Source organism: Notamacropus eugenii, chromosome 3 (assembly GCF_028372415.1).
Source record: "Notamacropus eugenii isolate mMacEug1 chromosome 3, mMacEug1.pri_v2, whole genome shotgun sequence".
Lineage (NCBI taxonomy): Eukaryota > Metazoa > Chordata > Mammalia > Diprotodontia > Macropodidae > Notamacropus > Notamacropus eugenii.
The window spans coordinates 335,540,765-335,560,434 of record NC_092874.1 but is presented as its reverse complement, the minus strand read 5'-3'; the positions used below and the strand labels follow the sequence as shown (position 1 = coordinate 335,560,434).

Here is a 19,670-nt window from a genome sequence, read left to right as displayed (position 1 = left end):
TTTTTATAATTTTATAAATATGTTTTTAATATGTATAAATAAAAATTTAAAGAAAACGAGACAAAAAAAATAGAAAAGCTCAGTAAAACGGATCAATACCAAAAAAAAGTCTGAAAATAATAAGTGATGTACCACACCCATGAATCTTTGCGAAGGATACATTTTTACACACTAATTAAGCTTTCCTGGGAACGTCCTGTAACGTGGATATTGACAAGCACCTTCAAGCTTCTAGTTAGTTTCCTTGTGACTCCAGCTGTCCTCTGAACTCCAGGGCTGCAGATCCACTACCTTGGGTCTCCTTATATCAGACCCACCTCATTGATAAAGGCATAGTCTGGAGTCTGTTGGATGTGTCGCTGCGCTGAGCTTTGACTGGGAGTAATGCAGGAAGAGAAAAATAACACATTTATCTAGCACTTTAAGGTTTGTAAGCCTTGGAGATGAGGCTTGAACCCTGGTGCATCACCTATCGGAATCCTACCTGTTTTTCAAGGTCCTCTTCTCCTTAAACTTGTGAACACAACTTCCCTGACTTAACAATTTATACTGAAGACTTGCTATGTGCAGAGCACTATGGGTGTTAAAGCTTGTGTAAGACACTGCTCTCTCTTGGAAGAATTTATAATCTAATAGAGAGATACAACACTGGTATAGGTCGTTGTAATATTACATGAAAAGTGCATCAAAGTGAATTGGGCAGAGCCAGAAGACTATTGTACATAGTAACAGTAATACTATAAGTGATCAATCGTGAAAGATTTAACTGCTCTGATCAAGACAATCATCCAAAATAATACCAAAGATGGAAGATGCTGTCCACCTTCAGACAGAGAGAGAGAGAGAGAGAGAGAGAGAGAGAGAGAGAGACGGAGAGAGACAGAGGGAGAGGGAGAGAGAGGAGAGACACAGAGACAGAGACAGAGAGAGAGGGAGAGAGAGGAGAGAGACAGAGGGAGAGACAGAGAGACAGACAGAGACAGAGAGGGAGAGAGAGACAGAGGGAGAGAGAGGAGGAAGAGAGAGAGAGGGAGAGAGAGAGAGGGAAAGAGAGTGAGAGGGAGAGAGAGAGGGAGAGAGAGCGAAAGGGAGAGAGAGAGAGAGAGAGGGAGAGAGAGAAAACTGACGAACTCAGAGTGCAGATTGAAGCCTATTTTTTCACTTTCTTTAATTTTTTTTGTTGCTTTCTCTCCCTGAAATGGCTAATAATGGAAATATGGCTAACATTGGAACCAACATGGCGAATACTGAAATATAAAACATGACTTCACATGTATAATTGCTATATTGCTTGCTTTCTCAATTGAGTGAGGGAAGGATGGGAGTGAGGGAGAGAATTTGGAATTGAAAATTTTAAAATATGAATCCTAAAAAAAAGAGGAGAATCCATTGATCAAACAGAATAAAGAGAAAGAAAAATTTAAAGTGCACCAGGGAGTTAGGAAACTAAGTCTTACATGAACTTTGCTGGATAAAATCATTGCCAAGGGGGAGGATGATACAGTAGGAAGTCTGATGACAGTGATCCACCTCCTTATACATGCTATAACATTTATTGTTCACACACTATGACACCTCATATATTCTTTAGTTTCTCATTTGTATTTATCTTAGGTCCCCACATAGGCTTTGGAGTTAGGGAGTGTTTATTTGCAGTTCTTGAATCTCTCATATCCCTTAGCACAGCACTGAGTCCTGACCCTTTGGAGTCAGGTCAATCTGGAATCTAATCCTGCTACAAGTTCACAAGTCATTAAACCTTTCTATGGCTCAGTTTCCTCAACTGTAAAATGGGATGATAATATTACCTACCAAATAGGGCTGTTGTTAGGATCAAATGAATTAATATATCTCCAAAAGAGAGCTAGCCCTGGAAATTGAGAGTTGTACTTTGAGAGAAAATTAGATTGAAGGAGCCCAGATGATTGACCTAGCCAACAAAGATAATGCTCACAAGGGGGACGCAGCATGAGAATTAGAGAAAAGACACTTGGGACCTTTGTCTTTGCAGCACTCACCTTCTTACAAGATCAAATCTCTCTCCAACTCATACCCCCTCAGTACTCTTTTCCTGTGGATCCCTCCTTCCCTCTGACTGGAAAGGATACAGAATGGACCTTGGAGCAGTCCCTTCCAGATCCTCTATTTAAGAAGGCTCAGGGCAGACAATTCATAATTTCCCACCTGGTTTCAGGACTTCGTCATGCCCCTTCGCCACATACCCTTTCTCTCATGCCCCCCACACCCCCAATTTCTTTCAGCTTCTTTTTATGTGTTCTCTTCCCCCATTAGATTGGGAGCTCCTTGAAGATAAGGACTATCTTTTGCTTTTCTTTGCATCTCCAGAGCATAACACAGTGCCTGAGCCATAATAGGTGCTTAATAAATTTTTATTGACTGATTGATCTGCAGTGCCAGTAACATGAATTGCCTTTGCCACATTTGTCTCCTTATATGTGTGTCTTCCTACAATTTACTTCTGATATACTCTCAATTCTATTATACTCCAAGTTTGTTCTCATTCTTCTCATAGGTAGCTACCATTCTTACTATACCAACTAGGGAGTATAGTGGTTAGAGTGCTAGACCTAGAATCAGGAAGACTGGAGTTCAAATCCAGCCTCTAATACTTACTAGCTGTGTGATCTTGGGCAAGTCACTTAATTTCTACCTGCTTAGGTTATCTCAACTGTAAAATGGGAATAAATAATAGCACCTCTCTCCCAGGGATGTTGTGAGGACCAAATGGGATAATATTTATCAAATCTTAAAGCTTGTCATAATTGGTAATTATTATTACCATCTTAGTAACTGTTTTTGTTGTAGCTAATTTCATCTACTATTAAAGGTAAGCCCACCAGTGGGGACTCATGAACTAGAGTTTTAGGAGTGCAGACCCACAGAACACTGGGTACCTTCTGAAGTAGAGGTAGTCACTCCTCAGGGGACCCAAGTGTAGGTGATGAGTTGAGGAGGGAACACAGTGGGGCACTACCTGTGTAAAGAACTTTGTAAGCTTTGAAGCATTATATTAATGCAAATTACTGTGTATATGGGTATATATATACATGTATGTAGTATAAAGTTATATATGTATATACATGTGTATGTATGTATGTGTATGGCATATTTTAATGTGTCTGCTGGTCTCCCTAGTGAGAATGTGGGGTTCAAAGTAGCATGTTCTGTGATCCCTTTAAGACCATAAGATCTGGGGCTACCTGGGATATTGGAGGCCAAGTCTTCTATTTTTACAAATGAAGAAACAGGCTCAAGGAAATTAAATGACTTACCTTTTCTACCTCTACATCTCTCACACCCAACCATTTCTTTCTACTAACATCAGGGCTGTCATCTTGAACTATGTCTTGCCACTGGACTGTAATGACAGGAGGATAACAGGAGGGTGATGAATTTGCACACCTCTGCCTCACTTAAACCCAATACACTTGCAAGTCAAAACCACCCTCCTGATATCACTGGTTCTCTTTGAGAAGGACGGACGAACAATACCTAATTTAATTACCACTTTAGTTCAGAAACTCTGGTCTAGATCAGAGCAGTAGTAGTGGCAGCAGCAGCTAGTGCTTTACAAAGGAGATAACCATAAAGCACTTAGGTCAGCGCCTGGCATACAGTAAGCACTATATAAATGTTAGCTATTATTATGTCATTGGATTCTCACAAAAATCCTGAGAGCTAGGTGCAATGATTACTTCTATTTTTTCAGATGAGGAAACTGAGGCAAACGGAGGTTTTTATTTTTTTTTAAGTGACTTGCCCAGTGTCCCTGGTAGGACACTAGTAGCCAGTAGATATCTGAAGTCAGATTTGATCTTAGGTCTCACCAGCTTTAGGTCTGTGCCACCTAACTGCCTCCAAGTCTCATTCAGGACACTCCATCTTCCATCTCCATTGTTTTGCACTGGCATGCCTGGAATGAACTCCTTCCTTTCTTCTCCCTCCTAGAATCCCTCTTTCAAGACCCAGCTCAAGCTCTGTCTTTTGCTTGGGCTTTCCTGATATCCCTCCTGTCATTTATATTTGTTCACTTTATTTTATATATTTTAATCCTTATATTTGTGGTCTACCCTTTTAGAATAATAAACTCCTTAAGAGTAGGAATGGTTTCATTCTACACAATTTTATCCTCAGTCTCTAGAGCTTAATAAATGCTTATTGACTGACTACCCAAGGTCATAGAGGTAGTAAGCGCAAAGGTGGGATTTGAATTGTGACTTCCAGAGGCGGGGCTCTTTCCCCCTGCACCAAATGACTCACGTCCAAGGTGATGAAAACAGAGTTTAGGGGGTGAGGTAGATGGAAGTAGGAAGGGGGAAGGAAATGGCAAATCTCCACCTTTGCTGTAGTGCTGGTGGCCAGTAACTGGGCTTAAATATAATTGCTTAAGACCACTTGCATTGCACTGTGTGTATTTTAACACCAGCTAAAGGAACTCCTTCTTCCCATTGGCTATCTCCCTGAGCCTAATTAATTACACGGTCTGAGCACCCCTTTTAGACGGGCTCTGTTTGTAACAACGCAGGGTTCCTCCAGAATGCCAACACCTGAAGCAATTGCCCCAATTTTCTAAACTCTGAGGAAGCTTCTCCTTTGGAGAGGTGTTGCTTTATTAAGTAATTAATGTGTGCCAGGTTCTGTTCTGGTACTGCTTAGAAAGGTCAGAAAGGAGGGGAAAGATAAGGATTCATGGAATATGGAAAATGAGATAACATTGGTGAACTGTTTTGCAAGCCTTAAGGCACCAAGCAGATATTAGCTGTCACCATTATCCATTATGAATACTCTCATTATTTTGTTATTATTTTTATGTCTTTGATGGTAAAATAATACTCCCTTTTGCCCTTTGTGGTGACCGCAAAGAGAGACCCAGAGATGAGATAGTCTTGGACAGAGGTCATGTTCTTATTCCAGAACCAACTATAAGGTTAGCAAAACAGTGGAGAGAGCCAATACATCTCAGGGAGAGAGACCCACAGTCTTCCCCCTCCCCCACCAACAGGAAATGTCAGGAGCAGGTGCGGGTGGAAAAATGGAGCAGGCACCAGGGCCCTGCATTAAATTTAGCTGCTGCCCTATTCCTAGGGTAGCCTTTGGGGAGCTAAGCCATTAGCCTTAAAACTGGAGATGGCATAAAATGAGTCAGCCTAGGGAGGTAGCCTGGTGTGGTGAAAAGAGCCATGCCCAGGGAGTTGAAAGACCAGAAATCAAATCTCGGCTCTGCCACTTGACCTTGGGCAAGTCTCTCACTGTTCTAGGCCTCTCTTTCCTTGTTTGTAAAATGAGGACGGTGAACTAAGGTGTTATCTAAGGTCCCTTCCTGTTAGGTGCTCAGTGGGCTACCCTAGGACCTTCCCCTCCTCCTATCCAAATTCCTTAATATCACCCCTTACCAGTTCTGCCTTTTCTGTAGCCTTGTTACCCTTATTCTCACAAAGGCAAACCCTTCTTCGTGTCCCCCTGATCCTCTCCCTCTCCTCTACTCCAGTAGATTGTTCCTAGTATCATCTCCTTTCCCTCTCTCATCTCCAGTCTCTCCTTACCTAATAGAACCCAAGTTCAAATCCTGCCTCAGATCCTTACGTCACTTAACTGCTGTCTGCCTAAGTTTCTTCATCTCTAAAATGAGGTTATTAATAGCACCTATCTCCCAGGGTTGTTGTGAGGATTAAATAAGTTAATATTTGTAAAGTACTTAGCACAGTGCCTGGAACATAGTGTGTGTGTGTGTTCGTCCTTTGTTGCCAAAGAAGACCATGCCATCAGAGAAATAATGACATGACTTGCACTTGACGTTGTTTTGAGTGAGGGAGGGCTATGCAGCTCACCAGCCTCACTTCTCCTCCAGAGTCATCTGAATCCAGTGACCAGATCTTCATCAGGATGACTGGAGATGACCCAGGATGAGGCAATTGGGGTTAAGTGACTTGCCCAAGGTCACACAGCTAGTGAGTGTCCAGTGTGTGAGGTTTCCTTCCTTCCTCTTCTCAATCCTCATCCTCCTTGATCTCTTGACAGCATCTGACACTATTAATTACCTTCTCTTCCCAGATATTCTCTCCTTTTTAGATTTTTGTGACATTCCTCTCTTCTGATTCTCTTTCTGTTCAACTACTCCCCCCACAGGCTTATTTTGCTGATTCATCATCCATATCACAATCTAACTTATAGGGGCACCCCAAGGTTCTGTCCTAGGCCCTCTTTTCTCTGTATATTCTTTCAGCCATCTCATCAGATCTCAGTATGTCAGTTATCATCTCTAGGTAGATGACTGATACAGACATCTGATGACCTACATATCCAGCCTCAGTCTCTCTTCTGAGACCCAGTCCTGAATTATTATCTATTGCCTGGATATTCCAAACTGAATGTCACATAGACATCTCAGATGCCACCGGTTGAAGTACTTGCTCCTGTGGCATGCTGCAAAATTCCTATGAAGGCAGCAGGAGTAGATGTCCTGCGTCAGAGCAGATGGACTGCTGAGCCAGGAAGAGTTCAATAGATCTCAAGGAAGCGACCTACTAGGGCATAGCGAGGAAACGTGTAATCTCTGTGACAGAGGAGGCTGAGGCTTGAGTCTGGGGAGATTGAAACTGGATCTCAAAATCCTGGCCCAGCTGCTATTTCTGCTTTGTGTTTTGTCCTTTGACCATCGATGATCCCGTGGCTATCCTGAGATGGCTGTCCTTGAAGACAACCTTGTGAGTTCAAGAGATCAGAAGGTCCTTGTATCTCAGATGTCTGCACAATGGGAGATGCTCCCTATAATGTGTGTATGTATGTATAGACACACACACAATACCCTCACATGTACATACATGCATATGTATACTCCATGTGCATCCATATGTGCTACTACGATGCTTCTTAGAGGACAAAATAACCACCAACAGGGTAAGGAGCCCAACCTCTGGCCTGGGTTGTCCGCAAACACAGGCCTTGAGGGAGATAGGACAGAACTAAAGTGAAAGGTGAGATGATCATTCAATGATCTCACAAAATGCTTCAGGTTTTGATGTTTCAATCTCTTGGGGAGAGTCTAATAGTAGTTATAAGTTACTGGTGTTCATTTATATCTTTGCGGAGTCGTCTGTGTGTAAAGAATTGCTTTTAAGTGGAGGAGATAAATAATAGTTCTATACCTGATTTACATGGTAATTGAGTATTGTTTTATACTCCCTTTGGGGCAGACATGAACCAGACTCAAACTTTAAGTGATTCTCTCTGGACAGAATCTGGGGTGGAGACATAAAGAGCCAGAGGGTAGGGAGAAAGCACGTAATCTCTCTTTTTTGAGTCCAGCTCCGTTAGGACTGAATCTGGTCTGCATATAGGAGTCCAGAGCTAGGGGCCTCTTTGTGGGAAAGAGAAAGGACAAGTACTCCAGAGTCTGTGGGTCAGGCAGTTGCTCTATGTGTGGTTACACTCATATATGTACGTGTTGCTTCCTCCATTAGGATTTAAAATACCTTTGTATGCTCAGCACGTAGCTCAGCATGTCTGTCGCATAGTAAACACTGAATACTTGCATAGTGATTATTATATCTCTTTTTTAATATCTCAATTTTTAAAAATAAATGTCTGTAATTCCATGATGGTGCCTAGCACAGGGATGAACACATACATCTGTATTAATACAGACTCAAAGGAATCTTCTCCCAGGCTCAGAATAGCTTTAGGTGCTTGAGAAACACACTGAGAGGCTTGGACTTCGTAGGCAGAGTGTTCAGTAAAGATTTATTGACTGAACAAATGAATGTATGAGTCGTTTTCAGAATGCAGGCAGTAATACATTGCTGAGTCATCCTAGAAATGACCTATGCTGATACCAGGGCATGGAGGTTACCAAGGCAGAGGTAGTCTATTAAGTACCTTCAGCACCCGATGCACAGCATGAGTGAATTGCTCCAGATTTGCTGGAAGTCTCCTGGAATTTGCTTTGGGTTTCTGGGCACAGGGCCCTGAAGCTCAGGGTGGGGCAGTGGGGTTTCCAAGGGAATGGAGGCATAACATGACTGGTTCTCTGGCTGTCTCTGAACTTAGAATAGGATGAGTGGGTGGGTACAGTCTCTTCCCTGTCTGGTGATAACTCCAGCCTCATTGAGTGGAGGGAGGATTAAAATCCCAGATTCAGTTTTTGATCCAAGGGGAGGGAGAATTAAAATCTCAGATCTAGCTGTGGATACAAGGGGTAGTGTTAAAATTTTTTTTGTTTGTTATTTTTTATCTTTTTACAACAGTCATTTTGGGGCACAAGAGGTAGTCTTATGGAAATTATTCACCTCATCAACAGATCTCTAGATCCAGATCTAGTTAGCTTGGCTGGCCCTTTTTCCAAATAAATATTTCAGCTTTGAAGTGGCCACATTGACCAAAGTCTAGGAGACCTCTTGAGGGGAGGGGTGGGAAATGCCCAGCAGCTGTGAGATTCTTCCAGGGGTCCTTCCTCTCTGCTCAGCCTGAGTTCAGGTGAAATCTGAAGTCAACTGGGTGGGGGTGAGGGTATGGGGAGAGAGAACGAAAGGAGGGACATAGGACTGAGATGTAAGCCTTGCTCATTTGTTGTTCTGGGCTTACTTACTCCAAAAACAAGGAGCTCAGGGGTCAGACAGAGGCATGGATGAAGTGGTAGTGGTGGTGGTGGTGAAGGGACCTCTTCAAGATCCGGTTACATAGCAGAGACAGAGCTGACCTGAGAAGGGTACAACTGTTCCCCCATGACTTTGACCACAATAATTTTCCTTGCACGTTTTCCAGGGCAGAAATCAGAGGAACAAATTCGAGATAGGGATGGATGGGGAAGAAAAAGAAGATAAGAAGGGAAGGGGAATAAAAACAGAGAGAAGGAAAGGGGATGAGAAAGAAGAAAGGGGAGTTAGAAAAGAAGAGGCAGGGGAGGGAGGAGAGGGATGAAGGGACAGAGAGACAAAGACATACACGCACAAAGAGACAGACAGGGAGACAGAGAGAGAGAGAGAGAGAGAGCGCACTTTCTTCCCCACCAACTTCAAGTGACTAGCTGGAAATCCAAACTTCCACCTTGGGACTCTTGGCCTCTGATTGTCAAGCATTCACCTTATCTAGATTAGACTGAGACCTACTTTCCAATCATTCTCAATGACATGCCACTGGACACATAACCTCCTTCCAAACTCCTTTCTAGCACTAGCTCTAAGATGTCAATCAGTTACTCCGTGACTCCAATCACCATAACTCCCTTGTCTGTAATACTCCTCCCTAGCTAACATTCCACAGTATTCTCCCTGGGAGAATTGTATGCCCCTGGAGAGCGGGGGCTACCTTGTTTCCTTGTATTTGTAGCCCCAGCACTTAGTGTCTGGTACGTTGTGAGGGCTTAATAATTCACTCATTTAGAGACTGCATAATTCCCAAAGACCACCTCATGGACCAAATTTGGTTTTGGCATCTGCTTTGTGCTCTTTTTTCTAAGTGACCTTTGTAATTCTAACCCAGAACTTTCAGAAAAACTGCTTTGATAATGAGAAAGGGAGAAGTAATGGAGAAAAATTCAGGTTGGGGAATAAGACCATATTATGTTGGTCACTTCCACCCTTCATTTTAGTAACCAGGAAATGGGATTCTGAGATAAAACTACCCTGGACTGGGAGTAGGGAGTTGGGGTGGGATAAGATAATGAGACCTAGAGATGGAGCTAGCCCAAAGCTGGGGACCACTGCCTAGAATTCAGGGTGAAGAATCGGACCAGAGGGAAGGGAGCAGAAAGCAGGTCCTTAGGCTTGAGAGATGAAGCTTCTAGCCAGTGTCTGTGTGTCTGTACACCTTTATGACTGAGGATGTAGGAAACAAGAGTGGTGATGGAATCTTTAGGGTCTGGGGCCTTGAAAACAGGACAAAAGGATGGAGGTTGAAGAGTAAGCAGCCCAAGGTAGGGAGGGCTGCGATGAGTGGTGTGGCCCGGAGTAATTTCCCAATCTGCTTCTGCTCTATTCTGGCTTTGTGTAGGAAATGGCTTTCCTGATTCTGCTAATAGATTTTCTCATCCTTGCACTGGCTGATGACTTTACCAGGAACAGGAGAGGTAGCTGGGAACCTCCCAGCTGCCAGTGGCTGACTCACCCACAGCTCCCCTGGAAACCAACGAACCCTGTTGCCAGAGTCCCCTTTCATGCCCCTCCCTCCTTCTTCCTTTGTTACTACCTTCCTAGGGGGAGTCTCCTCAGAGCACAGGAATCCGACTTTTGTCTGCTCTCTTCTCCCTGAAATTCAAGGCATTGGAGGTCCTAATTAAAATGCAAATATCCCTCGGGAAGGGTAATAGACTAACTTGTTTCAGTCTTAATTGGAGGGTTTCAGGGGATGGAGAAGCAAAGGAAAGGTCTGGAGCAGAGGATGCTGGGAAGGATGGGTGGGACTGAGAATATCGGATGGGGTCTGCAGCCTGATAGCAAATATCACCATCTTCCCAATTTTGCCAAGGACCAGCCCTGCCCTCAGTTCCTGAAGGGCCTTAATGCCCTAACTAGCTGTTAATTTCACACAAAAATTGCAAAGAGAAACAAAGATCACTGAAGCGTGGATGGTGAAAGATAGGATAGCGAGGTGAGTGCTCCCCCCCCCCCAAAAAGCACAAAGCTGGGGAGGTCCCAGGGACCTTCCTGCACAGACTTCTGCCATTTCCGAGGAGGCCACTAACTCTTGGCTTCTGGCCAGTCTAGGCTCAGGAAAATTGCTTCAGAGTCAAAGAAAGGAACCCATCTACCCAGGCTCATCACTGTGCTGCCCAGTTTCCTGTATTACCCGCCCAGCCTTTTCTTTACCCTAACTGCTTAAAGATGAGTGGAAAAGAAACTATCCAGCCCAGAGCTATCCTGTTCTCTCCCATGCTTAATTCTAGACCCTGAGAGCCAGCCACACAGACCTTTCTAAAACCATCTGAGTCATCCTCTTGTCTATACACTAGCTCTGCTCTTTGTCTGGGAAGAGCTCAGATTTGTGGCTAGAGAGCAGACAGTTGTATTGACAGGGTCTGCTTTCCTCCTAGACCGGGCAAAGCCATTCATTTATTGAGAAATATTGGAGGGAAGGCTTCCTAAAAAAAGATGGGCTTGAGCCAGCACACAATTGGATATCACTCTCATCTTTAGTAGACAATCAGCCATTTTCAGGATTAAATGAAAATTATCAAAAATTCTTTCTTCTTCTTTTGATGCTTTATAAATGCTTGTTGATTGATGGATGGATTGAAGTCTTCCCACGACCACTTGGTTCCATTACTTCTTGCATTCTCTCCCCTCCAGTTTCTCATTCAGATGCAGATTCCCTGTTCCTATTCCTTTCTCGTTCTATAGCTTTCCATAGCCCAGAAGAACCTTCAGAGAAGGCACTGAGACTTGAAGAGATGACCCTATAGGAGTGTCATGATTCTTGGAAATAGACCATAAGGTATCTGCCCATTGTGCTTGTCTCTTGAGTCTGACTCAGAATGTAACCCAACCCTCACACTTCTGTTCCTGTCTCTTAACTAAAGTGATTTTCCCTGAGTCTTGGGAGACACCACCAACTTTGATCATTTACAGCCAGGGTTTGTTAAAGACTCAGTTGAAAGACCCAGTCTTCCTGAATTGTCTGGGATGAACTGTAGAAGCATAGGGTTGAACTTCTAAGAAGTTCAGAGTAAGAAGGGGCCTCAGGGGCCATTTAATCTAACCCATAACTGAAAAGGCATCCCCACTGATGCCTGATAAAGTCAACAGATGGTTATCCAACTCTCTGCTTGAAGATCTCCAAAGAGGAGGAATCTGACACGTCTCAATGCAGCTCATTCTGTGTTCTACTTGTTTCTCTGATACCAAGTCTAAATTTTCCCCTTTAAAATTTTCCAGCTATTGCTTCTGGTAATATTTTTTGGAGCCAAACAGAACAAATTTAATCTCTCTTTCACATGATAAGCCCTCCAAATACTTGAATAGAATGAGGATGTCTCCCCTTAGTCTTAGCTTCCCTAAGCAAACATCCTCAGTTCCTTATCACATGGACTCAAAGCCCCTCACTAGCCTAGTTGCTCTCCTCTGGATGCCCTCTAGCTTTTGCCAAGTTTTGCCTCAACAGCAATTCTCAGAACTGAACACAATATTACAAGCTGTGGTCTGGTCATAGCAGAGGACAGTGAGATTATCACCTCCCCCGTGTTTTTGCCGGAAGTTATACATTTCTTAATGTTACTCAACATTGCGTTAGCTTTTTTTTTGTTTGTTTAGCTATTATATCATACTACTGGCTCATGTTGAGCTTATAGTCCATTCAACTCTTTTTCGGAACCTAACATGCTTCCTCTACACTCCATTTATGAAGCTGATTTTTTGGTCCCAAGTGTTAGACTTCTCACTTATTCCTACTGGACTTCATCTCCCTAGGTTCAGTCCAATCTCTTCTAGATGTTTTTGGATACTGACATCATCATTCACTATTTCAATTCTTTCACTTAATTTGGTATCATCTGAAAATTTGTTGAGCATCCCATGAAGGTCTTTGTCCTCATCACTGGTAAAAAATGGCAATAACCCAAGGCCAGACACAGATCTCTGAAGTGCTCTGCTGTTGACCTTCTGCCAAGTCAACATGAAACCACTCCTTGGCCTGTCCAGGGTCCTCTGCAGGTTCTGGGTGGAGCTGGGTGAGCCAAGAAAGGAAGCAGATGTTGAAACAAATCAGAGTAGGGTAATCTCACTAGGAGGCAGTGTGAACCGTTTCTCTCGGGCACACAGTAGGCTTTCCACATGTGCAGCCACAACCCGGCACAGCTCCAGGCCCTGTGGAGACAGAAGGGAAAATGGTTCAGACACTTCCTATCTTCACTTATAAGCTCTCTCTCTCACTGATTCCTCTCACAGTTTCCTCACATGTGTTCACAGAGCACAGGGTGGTGATAAAACTCTCTCTCTGTATAGGTATGTATGTATATGTATACATGCATGTATGTATAGGTATAGCTTATGCACACGTGGATAATGATATATATTATACACAATATAATAAATACACAATATATAATTTATAGAATATAATATATAATAAATGCATAATATATAATTTATAGAACATAAATGTCCAGGCCTCTGAGAGGAAGCCTGCTTGTTTGCACTTGTCTTGGGCTATACTGACTAAGGAGGTAGGAGGGCAGACCTCTCCCAGAGGCCTAAAGATTCTCCCTTTTGCTTTTTGGGGGTGGTTGGTTATAGAATGAGAAGCAGTATGGCATAGTAGATAGAGAGATTGACCCAAAGCCAGGAAGACCCAACTCTGACACATGCTGGCTTCTTGTGACTCCTCAAGTCACTTAATCTCTCTGTGTTCTTAGGGGGATCTTTAAGATGCTGACTCAAATTGGTGGAGGGAATTTCCTCACTTAGAGAATGAAATCACAGATCTAGCCCCTCTTCCTATCACTACACAAGGATTCAGAGAAGAGTAGTTATGTGATATGATAGACTTTACTGGGCATTGGGTCCAAGTCTCAGCTTTGCCACTGACTCACCATGTGACTTTTGGTCAGAGACTTGCCCTCTCTAGCCCCCTCATCTCTAAAATGAGGGCATTGGGCCAGACAACCTCTAAGGTCCTCCAGTTCTAAATCCTAGGATTCTATAATTTCTATGAAAATCCACTGGAATTTCAATAGGAACAGGGGCTCAGTAACCAGATCTGAGGAAGCAACCCACCCTGGGCAAGACTGAGAAACTGAACACTTGGAAAGAAAAGCAGACATCAGAGCAAAGAGCTCCAGTTCAAAATCCCTTCTATTTGGTATGGTTTTCTAGTGCTGGGACCTAGACACTTGCCCAAAAGAATCCCAGGTGATTCCATTGGCTCAATCAACAAGAAATCAGGGCACTAAAATCACTGCTCCACAGAATCCCCAGAGTAGAGAGATTGGGGAAATCCATGAAGGAAAAGATTATGAATAACAGAGAACATTCCATAAAGTCTGCTTGTAGGCATGCTCACACATGTTAAAGTCACAGAATCCCAGAGTTGAAAAAGACCTTGATATCATGTAGACTAACCCACATGTGAACAAAAATCCTCTTTACAATATTCCCTATAAATGGCCACCCAGGCTTCCATTTGAAGACTTCCAGTGATGAGGCATTCAAAGCTTGGGAGTGTGGGGGGAGGGTATGAAATAATAATCATGTTTACAATATTGAGCACTTATATAGTGCTTTAGGGTGTACAAGTCATGTCCAACTCTTCATGACCCCATCTGGGGTTTTCTTGGCAAAGATACCAGAGCAGTTTGTCATTTTCTTCTCTGGCTCATTTTATATATGAAGACATTGAGGCAAACAGGGATAAGTGACTTGACCAGGTCACACAGCTAGTAAGGCTAGATTTGAACTCAGGAAGATCAGTCTTAGCTTAGCTGTCCTAGGGTGTTCAAAGTGCTTTACAAATATTACCTGGCTCAATCTATACAATAATCTTGGGAGGTAGGTTATTACTGTCCATTCTACAGATAGATAAACTGAGGCAAGTCAGAAGTTAAGTGACTCTTCGGGGTCACACAACTGGTAATGATCTAGACATCTGTCATATTTGCACATAGGTCTTCCTGAATGCAGTACTGGCACTCTGTCTACTTTACCTTTTCATTGCCTCATGACAACATATTGAGACATGATGGCTATCTTCAAGTATTTGAAGGACTGTCATGTGGAAAAGTATTTAAATTTGATCTGCTTGTCCTCAAGAGGGCACATCAAGACATAGCTCAGTTCCCTTTCTATTCAATTACAGGTATGGTCCAATTTCTGTCTTGTGAGAAAACTTAAATGAATTATGAGAAAACCTTATTGCATTGTTTGAACCTAGTCCTGTGTAGCTGGGAAGCTGGGCCACCTCTACCTGTTGCTTAGAGACCCTTAACTAAGGACTTAGGTTATGCTGAACAGAAACCCAGTCAGATCCAAAGACTGAGGCAAAGAGTTTTCTCACAATTATACATTTCAAACAACCTGTATGTCTTATCTGAAAACTGGCCCCATACTGGTCAATCAGCTATCATTTCCTTATTCCTTTCATTGAATACAGATACTTGGGGAAGGGAGTGGACATCTCTTTTTCTGATTTTAAGGAATTGTACCTGTTCATTCTCTTCTTCCCAATTCAAAAAGTCCTTAACCTTTCCTCTAATCAGAAATCAGATGACTTAATCCTGTATCCTGGTTTATATCCCGTTAATTTTTTTCTTTTAATACACAAAAATCTGTCTTCTTCCATGTTTGGGATTCAGTGCCAAGCTGAGGAGTCCTGGTCCTAATTTGTTATGTAATTGGCACTGTTGTTCAGTTGTGTCTGACTCTTCATGACCCCATTTGAGGTTTTCTTGGCAAAGATACTAGAGTGATTTGCCATTTCCTTCTCCGTCTCATTTTACAGATAAATGTGTGTGTGCTCATCCTTCGCTGCTGAAGAAGACCATGCCATCAAAGAAATGATGACATGACTTGCACTTGACTTTGTTTTTACAGATAAAGAACTGAGGCAAATGGGGTTAAGTGGCTTGCCCAAGGTCACACAGCTGGTAAGGGTCTGAAGTCAGATTTGAACAGATGATGAGTCTTTCTGATTCCAAGCCCTGTGCTCTATCTACTGTGCCACCTAGCTCTCCCTTGCTCTCATATTCTTACTGCTAGTGTGGGGAAAGAAAGGGATATGGGTAAGGAAAAATGGTACACAATCCCAAATATACTTACATTCTTCTCTGGAGTAGGCTTACATCCTTCTATATGTGAGACACATACCTTTCATCTAAAACAATGAACCCAACATCGAACTCAATAAGAACCTAGATTAAAATTCCTTATTTTCATAGGTCAAATGTTCCCTGCCTCCATAGTGGGGATTTGTGGCATGAGCAGCCTAGGTTTAGCTATCTCTTCTTTGCAAACTTATGGTTTCTCTGCCTCCCAATTTCCCTGTGCCTTGAGGAGAGAAACGCTGACTAAGGGGAGATGGGGCAATTAGTGGTTTGGTTTAAAAGGAATACATTGGTTGATAAGCAAGAGGAAGGAGGGAGATGGATAAGGGTGATAAACTTTCTTCTTTTCTAGCAGGTAAAACGTCAAAAGTGGAGATGAGAATCCACAAAAACAAAAATAAAACGAAGCAAGAGAGACAACCGTGAATCAAAGAGGTGATGGCAACAGCTAGAGAATGATTGAGTGGAGGTGAATATGCTTCCTTTTCCCACCAGCTTTATAAGGTAGGACAAATGGAGCTGGACAAATGTGTGTGTGTTCATCCTTTGTTGCCAAAGAAGACCAGGCCATCAGAGAAATGATGACATGACTTGCACTTGACGTTGTTTTGAGTGAGGGAGAGCTGTGCAGGTCACCAGCCTCACTTCTCCTCCAGAGTCATTTGAATCCAGTGGCCAGATATTCATCAGGATGACTGGAGATGACCCAGGATGAGGCAATTGGGGTTAAGTGACTTGCCCAAGGTCACACAGCTAGTGAGTGTCAAGTGTCTGAGGTGAGATATGAACTTAGGTTATCCTGACTCCTGCACTGGTGCTTTATCCACTGTACCACCTAGCTGCCCAGCTGGACACCAGATCTTCTGAAGAAAGATCTTGTGTGTAATATACCCACCCCCTTCCCCTCCCTCCCCTCCCTAACAAAAGTTAATGAAGTCTTAGGTTGTATGGAGAGAAGTATGGTGTCCAGGACTAGGGAAGTGAGAATCCCAATGTATTTTGCCCTGGTTACATATTACCTGGAGTAGTGAGTTGAGTTCTGTGTGCTACCTTTTAAAAAGGGCACCAAAAAGCTATAGAGCATGTGTATGAGGTGGTATATATGATAGCTACCTGATATTTGAAAGATAGTCATATGGGAGTTTAGCATGCTCTCAACATGACAGTGACAATTGCAGATACTTTGATAGAGGAAGGGGACTTTCTTATCATTAGTAGGAATCCCTTTCCAGCTATGGAATTTCCTTCCTGGGAACTCCCTGGGTCCTTTCTGAAAGGCAGTAGGATTGAGTAACAGGTAATACAATGTAGTGGAAAGGAGGCTGGTTTTGGAACCAGAGGACCTGGGTTGGAATACTAGCTCTATTAGTGGTCAGCCCACACGTGGGGCATTTTATACTGGGTACCATGTTTTATTAAGGAGTTGGATGATCCAGAATGTGATTGGAGGAAGACAATTCAGATGGTGAAAGGCCTCCAGACCATACTATGTGAAGACAGACTGAAAGAGGTGTAGAAGCCTGAACAAGGACATCTAACCTGTTTTTGTGTCATGGACCCCTCTGGCAATCTGGTGAAGCCTAGGGATCCCTTCTCAGAATCACGTTTTTAAAAGCATAGGATAAAATACAAAAGAAATCAATTCTATTGAAATATAGTCATCAAAATATTTTTTCAAAATAATTTTTAAAAAGTTGAAACACATCCCAGACTGATACTTATATACTGTTGGGTATCCCATCCTTTAGCAGTGTACGATAGCTGACTGTAAATTTGTTGCATAGTAAAGTGACTTGTCATATTATTCTATTCGGCCCCAGAGAATAAATTTAAGAGCAAGAGGAGAAAGCTCCAGAAATCCCTTCCATCTCCCTGTAAAGAGAGAATTTCCAACTATTAAAGTGACCCCAAAGGAAATGGGCTCAAGGGTTAGTTTTCGCAGTTGAAGGAGGTCCTTGAACAGAAACTGGGTGGACATTTATCAGCATTGTTGTAAGGGCTATTCTTGTTCAAGCATTGGTTGGACCAGATGAAAAGTCCCTCCCAACTCTGAGATTCTGTGCTTTTGTAGCTATTGTCTTAGTGATCATGCCAGGAGGTAAGTCCCTAAACCTCAGATACTCGATGTCCTGGACCTGACTATCAAATGAGAATCATAATATGTCCCTTGTCTGCCATATGACGCAGAGGACTCCTGCCATGATGTAGTGCCCTGCCCCCTCCTTAGTCAGCCTCTCTGAGCCTCATACCTGCTCAAGCTGCAGCTGCATGATTCGTTGTACAGTCAAGTTCCCCAGTGTGATCTCCACATAGGGATAGCTGGAACCAGCAGTGGGTCTCTGGGTTCGTGTGGATTGAATTTCCTTCAAAGGAAATTTCACTGTCAACTCCTAGAGTGTAGAAGGGGAGAGGGTTAGGATCTGGGCTTGTCACCATCTCCTAGGTTGGCCTAAGGCGATGTGGCAGGCAGAGCAAGTCCTTGACAACCCGGTAACCTTGGCAACTTTGAAAAGTGGAATGCTGTTTGGCTGGATGCCACTGTGCCCAGGATCTTTCCCTGTAAAATGCAGATATTCATGTAAGGGACCTCTTCAGAGCACCTGTAGACGTTATAAAAAGAAGGCCGCATGAATCATCACAAGGGCTGCTTCTTCATCAGAGGCTGTAAATGAGGACATAACTGGGAATGACGTAAAGGACATAAAGAGATTTTGAGATGTAGGGAAGGAAAGAAAAGGAAACACAGCAAATGGCCTCAATTTTCTTGCTAAGATACCAATAAGTCCAGGTCCTTAGCTGAGAGTGTAAGGTGGGGAAATACCATGAGAGATTTGAGGGAAGAAGAGAACATTTAGAATGGCCACTGGGATAAGTGGGATAGAGAATTAATTAGGGAGGAATAAAAGGATTGTCCTTCTTAAGACTGAGCCGTAGTCTTCTCCTCTGCTGAAAGTGGGATCATAAGGTATGTCTGCCATATTGGGTTCCATGAAATGATGTGTGGGGAAATGCTTTGGAAATGACAAAGTACTCCACAGATATGAGAGTATTATTATTATAGTAGTAGTAGTAGTAGTAGTAGTAGTAGTAGTAGTAGTAGTAGTAGTAATAGTAGTAGTAGTAGTAGTAGTAGTAGTAGTAGTAGTAGTAGTAGTAGTAGTAGTAGTAGTAGTGGTGATGGTGGTGGTAGTAGTAGTAGTAATATTTCATCATTTCTGACAGAAGCAGTTTAACTTAATCCTAATCCCTCTACTTAAGGGTCAGGAATCATGTAGCTCATTTGGGGCCCTTCTCTCTCCTCCATCCCTCTATGACCTGAGGCCCCAGCTCACATGAGTTTCCTTATTGAGGAAGTTGAGACCATTCTGGTTGACAGCCAGGATGCAGGGTGTGAGCACAGTGTTGTTGCTGCAACTCTGGATGAAGAAGAAGGAGGAACCGAACATGGGATAGGCACTGAGGAGCCCTGTGGATAGAAATGTGAGAGAGCCATGTCCATGATCACCAGCATCCAAGGAGGAGGGACAAGAAGAGTATATATGTAGGGGGAGGGGGTATCTGCCTAGGACATACTAGCTGCAGCCAGAAGATAGATCTCACCATAGAGGTAGATTCATGTATGTGTGACTATATGACTATGGGTCTTTTCTGACCCATTACTATATCAATGTCTGGAACATAATAGCTGAACCTGTTCATTAAAAGGGATCTCTAGGTTGCAATACTGCATCTACTTAGCACCATGAGTCTACAGGGTGACTCACCAAGAAGAAGTTATATCAGAGTGTCCCACAAATCTTGGTGTAGCTTTAAGTGCTAATAGTTTTGGGGATGCCCTTGTATATTTTTAGGTTGTGTTCCCATTGGTGTCACTAGTCATGCAACATGACATAGTGCACCAATG

General features: G+C 43.0%; 1 protein-coding gene across 1 annotated transcript in view; it reads right to left on the bottom strand.

Moving 5' to 3' along the window:
* Positions 1-11,127: 11,127 nt before the first annotated feature.
* MYO15A (myosin XVA) overlaps positions 11,128-19,670 on the bottom strand; it is a 133,198-nt gene continuing 124,655 nt past the window's right edge. The window contains exons 63-65 of the mRNA XM_072650668.1: positions 19,099-19,232; positions 18,016-18,156; positions 11,128-12,815 (exon numbers count right to left, since the gene is read on the bottom strand). Coding sequence (XP_072506769.1) covers positions 12,714-12,815; positions 18,016-18,156; positions 19,099-19,232 — 377 coding nt within the window. The 3' untranslated portion in view covers positions 11,128-12,713. The remainder of the gene's footprint in view (positions 12,816-18,015; positions 18,157-19,098; positions 19,233-19,670) is intronic.